Raw genomic sequence first — 15,750 nt, forward strand, 5'->3', positions numbered from 1 at the left:
GGGCAGCAGCGGCAGCGCAAGCAAGCCAGAGAGGGTGAAGAAAAGCCCCAAGAAATCGTTCTCTCTCCTTTGTTCTGCTGTTCGTAAAGCCATTTCTTGACCCCTTTTCTTGGGAGGTGCGTATTGGCCCTAAAGAGGGAGGCAAACTAAACAGCCAAGCTGCACTATTGGCATTAAAATCCTCTAAATGCGAATCCAAACTTGTTTGGGAGTGCGTCGCTTCCCCCAGGGAACTTGCTGCTCGGAATAACAGAGTCATGTTGTTTTGGGTACCAGGGCACTGTGGCATTGAAGCTCGCATTGAAGGCAACGAAAATGCTGATGAACTTGCCAGAAAAGGCTCATCAAACATCTTCGTGGGTCCCGAGCCATTCCTTGGAATCTCAAAAAGTGCCGTGAAGCAAGTAATAACTAATTGGGGACAATCGCAAATCGCTTCAATCTGGGGCGAGATGCGAGGATTGAGACAAGCTAAAACTTTTATCACTCCAAGTCCTTCAATTGCAAAGAAACTTCTTGACTTAAATCATAGGGAACTACGAATACTCACAGGGCTTCTAACAGGACATTGTCCTGCCAGATATCACCTGCACAAAATCGACAGGTGGCCTAACAACCTCTGTCGTTTTTGTTTAACTGAGCTGGAAAGCTCGGCACATTTACTCTGCTTCTGCGGAGCACTTGTGTCTCGAAGGCTGCGGTTCTTTGGATCGCACCTTCTTACGCCGTACGATGTATGGCACCACACCCATCCCAAGAAGGTCATACAGTTCATCGAGTGTAATGCGCCGAATTGGGATAAACCATGTCTGCAAAATAACCCCTCGTCTTCCGATCCAATGGATACGAGTAATTTGTAGTATGGACAGTAACCAGGGTACATCACAAAAGATAGCCTTCTCAGGTGGTCGCAGTGAACTTAACCCAATGCCCATTGGACAAAAAAAAACCAGTTTGCTGCGATTTGTGTGATTTTGACATTAGTTTACATGAAGAATGGAGCCAAAAAATGAAATGACATTTCTTGTGACTGGTCACTCTAGATTACTCTGTGGTTTAACTAACAAGTTATCGTACCCAATAAAACAACAAATTACTAATTACAAGTGAAATTATTTTGGTTAACATCCATTTGCTCAGAATTTGATTTCGAGTCGATATGTATACGTGATGGTGGGTCTAGGAGGTCTAATTAAGAAGTTCATTTCCCCAGTGATTTTATAACCTCGATTTGAAAAATTGAAAATATTAATAAATGCGTTCAAATAAATTGGCTTGTTTTCTGTGTGCACACCGTGCACACACTCAAAGCAAATGACAGTTTGAGCCTTTTCGTCCGGTCTACCGTTGTTTGAAAATCATTGATATTCATTTGTGTGTGTTTGTGCAGGGTGCCTGTAGTGCCAGCAGCAGTTTTGCAGTTTTCCTCCGTTCGCCGTCAGACATTTTCAAGTCGTAGAAGGTACCGAATCGTAAGTTCCACATCTTTTGTGCAATTTTTCCTGTTTTCTGTCGAATTTTGTGTTGGTTTTTGGCTTTCTAAATGTAAGTACTATGCTGTTAAGTTTATCCGCTTTCAAAATTAGTCAACTGTGGTTGGAAAGGCGAGGGTCGATTGCGAAAAAATTCCACGTTTCAAAACTCACTTTTTTTGCCCTTTGCGTCGCCGACGTGGTTAAGTTCCATGCATGTTTCTTTCTTTTTTTTTTCTTTCTCGAAGGAAAAATCCTTTCGTCATATCAGCCTCACTGCTTGCGTAAGCGTGGGATAAGTCAGTGTGGCTAAGAATAACCGGATTTGGCTGAATTTGTCGCCAGCGCGATATGAAAAATGGCCCAACTTTTGATATCGAGCTCCCTTTTTTTCCCCTTCGTCATGCTTCTCTGCTGCTGGCAAAATCGCGAATTTTCCTGCGCCATATTTGGCTGGTCGCTAGGGCGTCCCTTGGCACCTGGGATCCGTAACTTGATTGATAATGTACTTTGCAGTTAAATTATTGCGATAATAAAAATTGTGTAGTTTCTTTTTCAAAAACCTTGCTTAATCCTTGCTTAGCCTATTGCACTAATACGAAAGGTCTTTTGATTACTCATCTAATCATAAGGACATCGTTTTCATCAAAATATCTGAAATTCGGCTTCAAAAAAGTGTATAATGAACAATTAAGTGCTCATAACTTTTGATAGGGTTGTCAGATCTTCAATCTTTTGGACGCGTTGGAAAAGTCTTTTGATTACCCATCCAACGATGGGTCGCATGACAGATCCGGACAACGTTTTCATCAAAATATCTGAGATCCGGCCTCTGAAAAGTGTATAAATAACACTTAAGTGCTAATAACATTTGTTAGGGTTGTCAGATCTTAAAATTTTTTTTCAATACCTTTCTAAAAATATAAAACATGACGGGTTTTCTTACAAAAACCACCCTTTTTACAATCTTCCGGAATTAAGTAAAAATTGTTTTTTAAGCATAACTTTTGAAGTACTTAACTAAACTTGCTGATTTTAAATAGAGACTTATGGGACCTTAAGACGGATTGAATGAGATCAAAACGCAAATCCGCTCAGCCAATCCGGAGATAATCGAGTGACATTTTTTTTCGTTTACATTTTACTTACTTTTTGTACTCGCTTTCTTGAGAAATAAAAATATTGAACCAAATGTATACATTGTCTATGCGTTCAAAAAGTATTTTGATACTAACGTCAGACTACAAAAAAACATTTTAATTTGAAAAACTGTATGGAAAAATTCCTACTGGCCTTGGGAGAAAACCGGGAAAAAACTGGGAAATTGAAAATCCAAATCTGGTGGCCACCCTGATGGAATCGTATATCGAAAGACACGCTGGTATTTTGGATCGTCAAATTAATAGTGGAGCAAAATTTTCATTTATTAGATAATAACCGTGTGTGAGTGTTCTTGTGTGTTAATCAGAAAGACCTTCCCATAGCATCGTTGCTCGGAAGGCTCGCCGACGGGTCTTTTATGAAAGTCCTCCCCATAGCATCGTAGCTCGGGGGGCATCGAAAAGCAATACCTTATCCGGAAAACAAAAAGCTTTGACGGTTGAGTTCGTCGGATGTGTCGCGTTAGAAAATGATTTTGATTCAGTAAAAAAGTCAGTGCTTTATTGTTAGTTGAAAAAGACCTTCCCAGAGCTTCGTAGCTCGGAGGGCTCGACGTCGGATGCATATGTGTTAAGTCCTCCCCATAGCATCGTAGCTCGGGAGGCATCGAAAAGCCATTACCTTATCCTACTAACTAAAAAAACTAATCACGTGATGCTTGAAGGAGATGCTGTGGATTCAACGGTCTCAAGCGGTGTCAACAGGTATATAGCGAAAAACTATGTGCTTGATGAGTCTGCAACTTCAATTATCGGACTAACATTCCTCCCTTTCGTTGAACTGCAGGCTTCTTGGGAGGGCGCCGGTATTGACTAATAAAGTCGGGGTCTTCTGGGGTTGAACAGTGAACGGATGGTTGGCTGTTAGCTCACACTGATCATTTTTGATTCATTGTTTAACTTCAGCTGATCCGTCAATAACGGAGTAGCAGCTCATTGGCAGTCAACCATGTTTATGCTCGAAGTCAAAATCATCAGTAACTAGCATGGGACAATTATACTTCGAATGATAAAACAAGTCGCTGAATCGAAAATTTACTGCAAGAATAAAGAAACATTAAGAGCGAGTTTTTCACCGATGTGAAACAGGTCGTATCGAGGTGCTCCGATTTGGATGAAACTTTCAGGGTTTGTTTGTCTATACATAAGATGAACTCATGCCAAATATGAGCCCTCTTCGACAAAGGGAAGTGGGGTAAAACGGGCATTGAAGTTTGAGGTCCAAAAAACATGAAAAATCTTAAAATTGCTCGCATTTCCGTAAAACTTCATTAATTCCAACTCTCTTAGATGCATTCGAAAGTTCTTTTGAAGCCCTTCAAAATGTGCTATAGACATCCAGGATTGGTTTGACTTTTTCTCATAGCTTTTGCAAATTACTGTTAAAAATGGATTTTTTTAAAAACTTAATAACTTTTGGCAACAGCCTCCAACACCCATACTCCCATAGGTCAAAAGTTAGGGAATTTCATGGACTATAAGCCTACGGTATTAACCTTTTGGCCAATCGCAGTTTTTCTCATAGTTTTACGATTTTTCTAGAACAAGCATTTTACAACGTTAGTTTTTGCCCTGTAGGCCAAGAAGACGGCACTTTTTGGTCTCAATTTTGTCATATTCGGAATCCTCGAAAAATTTCACGTAAGTAAGAAGTATTGGAGTTGTAAATTTGATTGGAAATAATGCCATTTAGAATTAATTAAAATATTATTCAGAATTTTGTCGGATAAGGGGTAAAACAGGTTTTCGCCTACTTGATACAGCATTTGACGTATTGATCATAGGGTAAATAAGATCTATTTCTTTTTTCAAAAATGTTTTATTTAATTATTTTTTAAATCAAAATTACAACTCCAATACTTCTAACTTACGTGAAATTGACCGAGGATTCCGAATATGACAAAATTGAGACCAAAAAGTACCGTCTTCTTGGCCTACAGGGCAAAAACTAACGTTGTAAAATGTTTGTTCTAGAAAAATAGTAAAACTATGAGAAAAACTGCGATTGGCCAAAAAGTTAATACCGTAAGCATATAGTCCATGAAATTACCTATCTTTTGACCTATGGGAGTATGGGTGTTGGAGGCTGTTGCAAAAAGATATTAAGGTTTTAAAAAAATCCATTTTTAACAGTAATTTGCAAAAACTATGAGAAAAAGTTAAACCAATCCTGGATGTCTATAGCACATTTTGAAGGGCTTCGAAAGACCGTTCGAATGCAGCTAAGAGAGTTGGAATTGATGAAGTTTTACGGAAATGCGAGCAATTTTAAAAATTTTCATGTGTTTTGGACCTCAAACTTCAATGCCCGTTTTACCCCACTTCCCTTTGTCGTAGAGGGCTCATATTTGACATGAGTTCATCTCATGCATAGACAAACAAACGCTGAAAGTTTCATCCAAATCGGAGCACCTCGATACGACCTCTAGAACAAACCGAGCAGAATCTACAAATACTGCCTCTTAATAAAAATACCTATTCAAAGTGGTTAAATCTAAGACATAACGGATTTGTATGTACTCTTTAAAACATAAATAAATGTATCACACTAAAATTTCTTTATTCAAATTGTTCAATGAGCTTTTAATAATCTTTTGCCGTTGTATTTTCAATGTTAATCACTCAGTTCACTATAAATTCAATAATTTCCATTTGCGCTACTCTTTTTCTCTCCCCTTTCGCTCTCTTTTTCTCTCGTTCTCTCTCAAGAGTTCCAGTTGACAACCGATATCAAAATCAGTGTTTGTGTGTGAGCCCGAACGAAACAGACCGGAAAACCCAGCAGCCAGCCAGATCGACCGTGTTCATCTTCGCACTGTTATCGGGGAAACCACCACCAGTCGTAGCCCATCATCCATCCATCTCGTCTCGTCTCGTCACACAGTTGTGAATTGAGCAAAGATCGCCTCGAGTGGCGCTAGCGTTTTATATGACTTTAGAAAGAATCCAAGGTAGGTGAAACAGAAGCGTCAAGCTTAATCTTGGGGAGGAAAAATAAATATGGGGAGCTCTTCCTGCTAATCAGACAGTCATGGGCTTCTGGGTGATAAAATTAGCACGTGGGAGTTGCGATATTCGTGAGTAGGAAGTTTTTAGCAGGTTTAAAAGATAAGCAAAACAGATAAGGATGAGTTATAGCTGCAGCAGTTTTCAAAATCTCAGGTAGAGAAGACGAGATAAAAAACTCATTTTCAAACTGCATCTCTGCAAGCAAAGTGTGGCAAATATTGACCGGATGCTGGAGCTAGCTAAAAATAACTCAAACTCACACCACTCACCAACTCACTTTTGGCAGTCAGGAGGTCGTCGTCGTCGTCGTGCACAGCACAGGGAAAACAAGAACCAAGAATAACAAGAAAGCATGTTCCGGGTGGCTCCCACCCATTCCGGACTGCTGCTGCTTTTTTCGGCTCTCCAAAAATAGGCGCCTGCGCAGTACCTGCACGTTCTGCAGAGCAATGATTGTGTTTTCCTTGGTTCTTTTGACGACAGCGATGCGTCTAGAGATGTTTTGAAAGCTAAATTTAGGCCAAAAGTGCCACTTCTAGCACAAATCGTGACTTATTTGCACATTTAACAAGTCTACCTGCTGGTACTTCTTTAAAAGGTTTTTCTTGGAGTACAATCTCCACACATGCTGGGAAAACTCGCAGAGCGGAGAGAACTCGCCTGCGTGAGCAGCAGATCATATGGTGGTGCTTTCACTGCGAAACGATTTTCCTCCAGCCAGAGAGAAAAGCGAAATCTAGGCTCGCTGAGACACTAACGCGCTGAAGTTCGTGTGCTGTTCGCTCTGCTGCAGTTGAATAATTTTCAGACTACCTTTGAGAAGCGTGCGAGACAGAGAGAACTTGGCCTTGTGAAAGGAAAATTTGTGCAGAAAATAAAATTTTCATTTAGCCAGCTTTTATTTGCGGCTTGCGAGTTTGATTCCGGTGGTGGGAATCGCGTTACAATCACTTTTTTGATAAAAGCGCAAACAATTCAGGTCGTGGTCGTGGCCGGGTCCGGAAGAGCCGTGTGTCGCATGATTGGGATTTTCCAGCCGGAATTGGCCGGCCGTCATACAGGTGAGAGGAGGGGGATTGCAGCGAAAAAGCTAGACGGAATTCTGCATTGTCATTCTGCGGTGTGCGTCCATTACGTGACGCGATAATGGGTCGAAAATATTCCTTCTGGGAAAATCGGGTTGCAAAATGTTCTGTTCTAGAGCAATTTTGCTTATTCCAATCATCGCCCTAACAATACTCTGGCTTTTAATCACAGCTTTTAAAAGTTTCTTCGACTGTTTCAAAGATAAAAATTTCTCAAATTAAAGTAATCAGGCATTTCCTTTTGATTGATTTTTCCCTAAGAAGTCAAAATAGTTATGCAAACACTGTAGTTATGTCGTAGACAATCCAAATTGCATTAAATCTCGTTAAGAATACCTCACTGAGGAGAGGCTATAAAATCACTCGAAAAATCTGAAATGAACAAAAAATTGTTTGGCTTTTTGGGTTTGCAGAAGGTAAAATGTACCAAAACCTTGCAAAAACATACAAATTTATGAATCCAGGCAATGTAGTAGGCTTTGGAATGCTCCCTTCAATGTTATATATAGGGACCATCCATAAACCACGTGGACACTTGGGGGGGGGGGGGGGGTCTGGCGATTGTCCACGATCCATACAAAAAAGTGTTTTTTTGTATGGACCATTGTCCACGAGGTCAACAGATTCCCAAAAAAGTGTCCACGTGGTTTATGGATGGTCCCATAGTAGTTGTTCGGTAACTGGGCGTTGTTTAACTGGGCGCTCGATAACTGGGCCGTAGCCCAGTTAAAAAGCAGACAAACGTCAAAAAACCAAAACAAACCGAAATCACCGAGGGGATAATGGATGCAAAAATCATGTTCAACAAATAAAAAAAAACTTTTTTCAAACATTTATATATTTTCAAGTCACAATTAAGGAATTATGAAAAGTAATCATTGTTAATAAATTTGAGTAACTTTTATTTTTATATTTCATCAATAAAATATTATGCATCGGTAGTCCCCTCGTTATTTTTCGTTCAACCCAGTTAGCGAACAGCATTCGATGACTGGGCTGCGTTCTCAGCCGCAAACAATATAATAAAATTATAAAATAGTCAATTAACAAAACAAACATATTGAAAATAGTGTTAATATGTCGAAATAAGACACTATTTTCACAAGTCTAGAGTTTTTTCTGAAAAGGTCCTATAAGCTATTGTTGTTCATATGTTTATAGGACCCATTAAAAAAATAAATCTAGAAATAAGCATCAAAACAACAAAAAAATCAACTAATGTTGCATTAAACGTGATTTGTGAAGCTACCAGGAGTGAAATAATCCATTTAATTCAAATTTCATAAGTTTTGATTGTTTTTATAAGGGTGGCCCAGTAATAGATCCTGGTAACATTCTAGACATTGAACAAACGTTTACATACAATCTAACTTTCGAGAAAGCTTATTTAAGAACCTGCGTGGTTTATTTATTTATTTAATCTGGTAGCGTAAGGTTTGCACCTTTTCAATTGCTACCTCCGGTATCATCTGTGTTTGCTAACTAAAATTACACTTATTAACTAAACGGTTTTCTAGAGTTGCGAGTAGAGAGTTGAGTTGTCCATGCGTAGTCCATGCTTCATCCGAGGGGATGGAGGTTTGCCCCTTAAGCGACCTCATCCAGGGGACTCGAGCGCCCGGGGGTTTGTCCCTATTCCACTCTTCTTGTAACTTGTGGTTAGGGGGGCCCCGGGTCACTCGAAAACCTCCGTGGATTCTTCAGCTAACGTGTCGTGTTTCCCAGGCACCCCGGAGGAGCCGGAGGGTTGTCCCTATGCCACTCTTCCTATAGCTATAGCTTGTGGTTAGGGGGGCTCCGAGACCTCCGGGCGCGACAGTGGTTACACGCTGCTCTTCAGCTGCTCTCGGTTCCCGGCGTTTGTTTGGTTTACTCCCTGTTCCAGAACTCTAAACAGTTTCATTTGAATGTTGCGGTCTCTGAACTGCTGAAGCTTCTGGTAGAGTTCTGGTGGGGAGCGCGCAGGAGATCATGATATACCATCAAGACCAAGAACAAAAGATAAATACACGCACGGTTTTATTACGGCAAAGTTGAATGAAGGAGCTATTACACTACGGCAAACAAACAAACTCGCACTTTTTCGTGTTTGAAAGTTTGCCAAACTCGCAAACTTGTTTGCGGCAAATTCGCAAACAAGGCAAAATGTATGCAGGCTGACGTTTGTACACACAAATCCAGGCAAACAAAAAAAGCAGGCAAACTGTTAAAAAGTGCGAGTTTCTTTGTTTGTTTGCCGTAGTGTAATAGCTCCTTGAGTGAGTTAGGGTATAGGTTATGGGCGAGGAAGAATAAAAAACAGAACTCCACATTGATTACATGTTGGGGAGTAACCTCGCAACTAACATGGAATTTTCACGATCTTTCCAGAAACACCAGCACTCAAAGGAGCACCGCTTTCTCCTCTCTTACGGAGTTTAGGTGGTACATTGTGCATGATTTCACAAACGCGTAGCATAAGTCACAGGTGCGTTATGAGGACGTCTATTGTTGTTGCTCAAATTAAGCATCCTTAATCTCCTTTGCAGGACTTCGAAATATTCCAGCAATAGACATCGGAAGCTGCAACCGTTTAGGGAAACGTGAAGATCCTGTCTCCTCGTTCCACATTCGAAGACCACACACGCTGCTGCTGTCGCTGCATAGGCCGGCTTCAAAATCAGAAACAACACAATACAACACAATATCCGAGATTTACCACGTCTAGGCAATTCAGTGAGTGACGAGAGGTGATTATTTTTCGACTGATTGGACTTTAACAAAGCTCGAGTAGAGGAGGAAGAAGAGGAAGAAGTACAAACAAAAATCGGAAGTATTCTTCGCGCGCGGACAAAGATACACCATCGAACGGTGGTTATGGTTTTTACGACGACGACGCTGTGTGAAAACAATCAAGTGTCACTGTAGCACCGCGCAAAATTAGTTCTGGATTTGGGTTAATAACGCGTCGCAATCGGCTTTATCACGTTTTCGGTTTAGTTTGGTTTAGTTTTTCTGCAAACTCGACAAGTTTTCCTTCTTTCTCTCTCGTTGCGTTATTTATGTTATTCTAACCGATTGTTTATTTAAGAGTTGGCTACCGCGCTGACCGTTTCTGTTTAGTTCTTTTGTTATTGTTTCTTTTTGTTTTTATTTTCTCACCCCCACCCGCACACGTTTTGTGGTGGTTCTAGATAACGCTGCGCTAAGCAAAATCCCAAAGCCGTACCGTCTCTCCTCACGAAGAAAGAGCGCGCGCAGCAGTCCTGTTCCGTTCCGTCGATTTGATTGGAATTTGTTTTGGAATCCATCCGTGTGTGTGTTTGAGTGTGAGAGAGTACGCGCGCTCGTCCTATCGGCAGAAGAGCAAGTGATTCAACCCCCCAACCATACAAATGCTTTTGATATTATCTGCGAGACCGCAAATCGAAGACGGAGATTCAGTTTCAAACGCCGACGTCCAAGTCGCTGTCGTCGACGTGAGTTACAGTAAAAGTGACTACAACAAACAACCACGCGGACATTGCGCTTGTTGAGCACGCCTCAGACGCAAACCGACCGTTGATCACTGCAGATGAATTTGGTCTGTGAAGGAGGAAGGATTCGCTAGAAGGCATCCTGGCAGAACTGTTTGTCCCCTTGATTGTGGAAGCTGTACAGACGCGCACACGTTCAGAGTAAAGTTTGGGAGTCACACGAATCGTTGTAAGTTTAAGGAGTAGCTCGGTTTGAGTGTCCTGAAATAATTTTGTACATTTTTCCTTGCAGTAAATTTCGAGTGTTTGAATTGAAAGAAGCGAAGGCAAGATGGGTACTGTCAACGTGAACCGCAACGTGACCGATGTGTTCTACAGGTACAAGATGCCGCGGCTGAACGCCAAGGTCGAAGGAAAAGGTAACGGCATCAAGACTGTTCTAGTCAACATGTCAGATGTGGCGCGCGCCATCGGACGCCCCGCGACCTACCCGACCAAGTACTTTGGCTGTGAGCTCGGAGCACAGACTCAATTCGATTACAAGGTAAGGAATTCGATTCGGATCTGTGATATTGTAGAAGACTGACATTCTTCATCTCTTTCAAAAACGCAGAACGAACGTTTCATCGTCAACGGCTCGCACGACGCGAACAAGCTGCAGGATCTGTTGGACGGGTTCATCCGCAAGTTTGTGCTGTGTCCGGAGTGCGACAATCCCGAAACGGACCTGGTGGTGTCGTCCAAGAAGGGAACCATCTCGCAGGGCTGCAAGGCCTGTGGGTTCCACGGTCCGCTCGAGGTCAACCACAAGGTGAACACGTTTATCATCAAGAACCCGCCGAATTTGAACCCGGCCTCGCAGGGTGCATCGTTGACGGAGGGCAAACGCAAGCAGCGCAAGAAGGGCGAGAACGGCGACGATTCGAACGCTCAGGACGGTGACACCACGGCCGGAGACGACACGATCAACTCGTCGCAGGCTGGTGGCGATGGCGATGATGATGACGATGTCAACTGGACGGTGGATACTTCGGTGGAAGCGGTCCGGGCCCGTATGCAAGATCTGACCGATGGAGCTAAGAACATGACAGTTTCGGACGACATTGACAAACCCGAGAAGGAGCGGATGGACATTTTCTACGAGCTGGTCAAGAAGGAACGCGATGCCGGCACGCTGGACAATGCCCAAACCCGCAAGGAACTCGCCACCGAGGCCAAGCGGCTGGACATCCAAGCCAAGGCCCCTCTCGTGCTGGCTGAGCTACTCTTCACGGCCAATATTGTCCAGGAAGCCCGCAAGCATCGTATTCTGCTGCTGCTCTTCACCCACGATGACGTTAAGGCACAAAAGTACTTTATCGGTGGCTTGGAACAGATCATCTCACTTCACGCTGATAAGCTGATGGATAAGGTGCCCGGCATTCTGAAGCTGTTCTACGACAGTGACATCCTCGAGGAGAAGGCCATCCTGGAGTGGTCCCAGAAGGTGAGCAAGAAGTACGTCTCCAAGGAAATTGCCACCCAAATCCACGAGAAGGCCACGCCGTTCATCAAATGGCTGCAGGAAGCCGAGGAGGAAGAGTCTTCCGAAGAGGATGACGACTCCGAGGTCGAAATCGAGTACGACGATCGCGCAAAGACCGATTCACTGCGCACGGGAGCCGCCAAACCCGAGGTCAAGAAACCCAAGGCCGACGACGAAGAAGACGGTGACGATCTCAACATTGACGATATCTAAATGTATGTTTCTCTTGTCGAATTCAAATTTGTTAAATTCCCAATTCCAACCGCTGCAAAACAAACAAAAAACTAATTTAAGAAGCCATGAACCATTAATCTACAGCATAATATTCGGTCAAACAAACACAGAACACACAGAAACAGCTTAATGTCTTAGATGAAAAAATTAAACAAAAATCATAAAAATATGAAAAGGTAAACATATAGAGAGAGAGCCGGTCAATTTTGAACGTTTGCAACCCAGCTTGATATTCGTCTGATTGTGTCCAAATCGCGAAGATTGTTCCTTATACCCGCCACCGCTTCGTTTGGCTCCTCGGTTTACAAATGAAAACAAGCACAGCACAGCACTTTTTTCCGTCAGCTCTCGTTAGGATTATATTTTGATACGCGCTAGGTTATTTCGCCCCCGTTTCGTTCATGTATTACCACCTTTTATTTGATATATAAATTCACTGGGTTTGTATCAAGAAGCTAGGTTTTTTTTTTAAACGAATCATGCAAATTCCTAACACAGAGACAGAGCAAAAAAAAAAGTAAGTGAATGTTCGATTTGTTTGAGAGAAATATACTGCTAGCCGGTCGGAACATTATTGTAATCAAAATATGTTTATCAGAATACACATTTTTGAGATGGTAAAATGCAACACTCTGTCGTTTATTTTTAATGTTTGAGAAATACCCGTTTATTCGGTTCAATCCTGATCCTCTTTGGTAAGGCCTGCATTAACGTTTTTTTTTTTTCATAAAATTATTTTTATTAGGTCCTTTTCGGTACTGGGTTAGGACCGAGTCGGATTTTGTAATTACATTGTTTTTAAAGCTAAGAGTAATTACAGAGGATCTTGTGTGTAAATGTTAGAGGGAGGGGAGCCGATTACCCGCGGCCTACTCGGGGTTAGTAGGGAAGGGATTGATGTTAAAAGACAAGGCGTGGGAAGGGAAGGGGGATTGTGCCTGCATTAACGTTACTCACTATCAAAAAACTCACGTAAGAGCACCCACGTTTCACTTACCTTCTTCACTCGTTCAATCTTTCGTGAGTGCCACCTTTTAACGCAGTAGGCCGTGCAAAGTGATTAAACATGGTCATTTCTGAATTCCATGTGGCCTCTTTTAAAAAATCTTGGAAGTTGGCACTGGAAGGCATAATTCCAGATCGGCTATTTGGCGGCAATTTTTGTTTTAGAAAAACATTCAAATTTTGATTCAGAATGTATCAATCAAAAAATGGTTTTCTATGTGTAGTTTGTAGAAGCATTTTGCATATCGTGATTATTTTTTCATTTCAATTTACTATTTCTGGACCCTGAATTCAGAACCATCATTGACAGTCATTGGCCCAAAAGTAAGGAACACCTTCTACGACCTTATTAAGACAATGACAAGTTTCTTTCAAGCCACTTGTAGTGAAGTAAAATGCAAAATTTGCTGCGAATTTTAATGTTTTATTGTATAATATTGTTCGTTTTGAAAATAATCCAACCTTCAATTTCTGTCTGTTTCACTTCGGCAAACTTAAATAACTAAACGCGCGAATCATCTTGCTCGATTGAATAAATACAGCCCTTTTTTTATTTATTATGTATAAGTCGTGCTTGCCATTTCATTAGGGCACATAACTTTTTTAAACAAGAGTGTGTCCCTTTCACACCTTATGTAAACTGTCATTTGAGTGAAAGGGATACACGATTGTTTACAAAAATTATGTGCCCTTTTGAAATGTTAGGCTCCAAGTAATCTTCTCTAAGCTCTAGTACTCATATTTGCCACCTGTATACGATGCGTGTGATTAAGTTACTTTATCTGTTTTAAAAGTAAATATAGGCATTTTTTTAATAGAAAGGGAAGAAAAACAGAGCACCCGAGACGAACCAAAAACAAACTTCATCGCTGCTGCTTCTGTTGGATCAGGTGTTCCCATTTGGCTATCAGTTTGTGCGACGACGGAGCCTCCTCGGGGTCAAGGTCACACAGCTGGGCCAGGGACATGGCCGGACGCATGCCGCCGCCGACTCCACATCCGTTTCCGCCCCGTCCCGGGCGGTTATCAAACTGTGGCGATGGCGTTTCCCTGTAAAAATAAAGAAAAAAAATGAGAAATTTGATTTGTTTTCGTATCCTCGTAAATTTATCGAGACGTTTCAAAGCACAACAACAAATATGTAAAAGTTATAGCAATGAGGTACATGGAGAATAGAAGAGCATGCACAAAAATGTTGCCGCCAAAATATGATTTTTGAGGAATATCAACTTTAAATTTGGAACGGAAAATGTTCTAAACAGAATTTTAGATAAAATAATGTGATGTTTTGAAGATGTAGTCACAAAGTTATACTTTAACTAAAAATTCTTTTTTTTTCCATTTTTAAAATGGTGTCCATGATTGTCCATTCCTCCTGGAAATATTTTTTTAGGAGTTGAGTATTTTTTCAACAACGTGCCAAGAGACATTAAAGATTGGACCTCTGAAACACAGCAAATAATCGGGACCGGTGGTGTAGTGGTAAACGTGGTTGCCTCTCACCCCAGTTGGACTGGGTTCGATGCCAGACGACGGTCCCGGTGCCATTTTTCGAGACGAGATTTGTCTGGTCACGCCTTCCGTCGGACGGGGAAGTAAATGGTCTAAACCTAGAGGTTAGGTTGTTAGCTTAGAGTTGCTCGTCGGAAGTTGGACTCACAATCCAAAGGTCGTCAGTCCGAATCCCGGGGTGGACGGAAGCTTAAGTTTAAAATAAGGTTTGCAATTGCCTCAACAATCAAGCCTTCGGACGCCTATGGTACGTTCGTTTGAGGGCTAGTTCCGTACTCAGAACTGTCAAAGTGTTTTTTGAAGAAACTCGCGCTAGTTCCACACGAGTTTCGTCGCCAACTTGGAACTGAAACTCTGGTGTCGCACTCGATATTTTTTTCAGTTTCATGCGAGTTGCACGAGCACTGACAAAGGACGTTCGATTGAATCATTCCCTTGGGAACCAACAACGAGAGAGGTACTCCTCGATATTAGCTCCTGAAAAGTGCAAAAATGCCTCACGGCATGAAAAAGAGGCGGTCCTCACCAGCAGGATCGGTAGATTTGAAGAAGCTAAAGAATGCCGATGCGCTACCTGCAAAGCCCGGCAGTCTGAGTAAGGACGCTCAAAATTCGTCTGGAAACCAGTTCGCTACCCTCCCTGTGGACGTGAGCGAGAAGGAAGAATTTGAACGACGGGAAAAGTTGCCACCCATTTTTGTGAAAACATCGTCATCGGATTCGGTGCGAAAGTGGCTGACCGGATTTATCAAATCTGGCGCTTTACGAGCTTCCATTCGCTTGTGTGCTGATGGACTCAAAATTCTGCTACCTACCAGAAAGGATTACAACTACGTTCGGGATTTCCTGAACAACACAAAGATTGAATACTACAGCCATGACGATCCAGGTAAACGCCCCATGAAACAGGTCCTCCGAGGCCTGTACGACATGGATGTGAGTGTGCTGAAAGAAGAGCTCAAAACTCTTAAGTTGAACGTGATCGAAGTCTTCAAGATGACGAGACACAACAAGGACATCAAGTATCGTGATCAACTGTACCTGGTTCATCTCGAGAAAGGATCGACAACGCCGTCTGAGCTGAAAGCAGTTCGGGCAATTTTCAACATCATCGTGACTTGGGAACGTTATAGTCCAGTGCACCGTGACGTGACGCAATGTTCGAACTCTTGCAGTTTGGGTATAGCGGAAGGAACTGTTTCATCAAGAGTCGTTGTGCAACCTGCGGAGTTGAGCACAAAACTCAAGCTTGTGATACAATCAACGAGAACATCGAAGCCAAATGCTTCAATT

The 15,750-nt window shown here is 42.1% G+C and overlaps 2 protein-coding genes and 1 long non-coding RNA gene across 7 annotated transcripts in view; 2 read left to right on the top strand and 1 right to left on the bottom strand.

Moving 5' to 3' along the window:
• The first annotated feature begins 1,433 nt into the window (after nucleotides 1–1,433).
• Nucleotides 1,434–3,250, top strand: LOC128092772 (uncharacterized). Its single transcript, XR_008211994.1, has 2 exons — nucleotides 1,434–1,545; nucleotides 1,721–3,250. It is a non-coding gene; the product is annotated as an uncharacterized LOC128092772 (long non-coding RNA).
• Nucleotides 3,251–5,341: 2,091 nt separating this feature from the next.
• Nucleotides 5,342–12,568, top strand: LOC120416623 (eukaryotic translation initiation factor 5). Of its 4 annotated transcripts, none has more exons than XM_039578424.2 (6): nucleotides 5,342–5,583; nucleotides 9,097–9,193; nucleotides 9,255–9,455; nucleotides 9,900–10,410; nucleotides 10,474–10,725; nucleotides 10,795–12,568. In XM_039578424.2, exons 5-6 carry the CDS (start codon nucleotides 10,513–10,515, stop codon nucleotides 11,917–11,919), a joined length of 1,338 nt encoding a protein of 445 aa, XP_039434358.1. In that variant the 5' UTR covers nucleotides 5,342–5,583; nucleotides 9,097–9,193; nucleotides 9,255–9,455; nucleotides 9,900–10,410; nucleotides 10,474–10,512; the 3' UTR covers nucleotides 11,920–12,568. The 4 variants fall into 4 exon arrangements, with proteins under 4 accessions (XP_039434358.1, XP_039434361.1, XP_039434360.1 ...); XM_039578427.2 differs by having other exon boundaries at nucleotides 9,255–9,441; XM_039578426.2 differs by lacking the exon at nucleotides 5,342–5,583 and adding an exon at nucleotides 6,425–6,702.
• Nucleotides 12,347–15,750, bottom strand: part of LOC120416636 (uncharacterized) — a 50,882-nt gene continuing 47,478 nt past the window's right edge. The window contains exons 5-6 of one of the 2 annotated variants that reach the window (XM_052707356.1): nucleotides 13,797–13,995; nucleotides 12,347–13,727 (exon numbers count right to left, since the gene is read on the bottom strand). In XM_052707356.1, coding sequence (XP_052563316.1) covers nucleotides 13,809–13,995 — 187 coding nt within the window. In that variant the 3' untranslated portion in view covers nucleotides 12,347–13,727; nucleotides 13,797–13,808. Of the gene's footprint in view, nucleotides 13,996–15,750 lie in introns of both variants that reach the window. The other variant, XM_039578448.2, reaches the window with a different exon arrangement.

Source organism: Culex pipiens, chromosome 2 (assembly GCF_016801865.2).
Source record: "Culex pipiens pallens isolate TS chromosome 2, TS_CPP_V2, whole genome shotgun sequence".
Taxonomy (NCBI): Eukaryota; Metazoa; Arthropoda; class Insecta; order Diptera; family Culicidae; genus Culex; species Culex pipiens.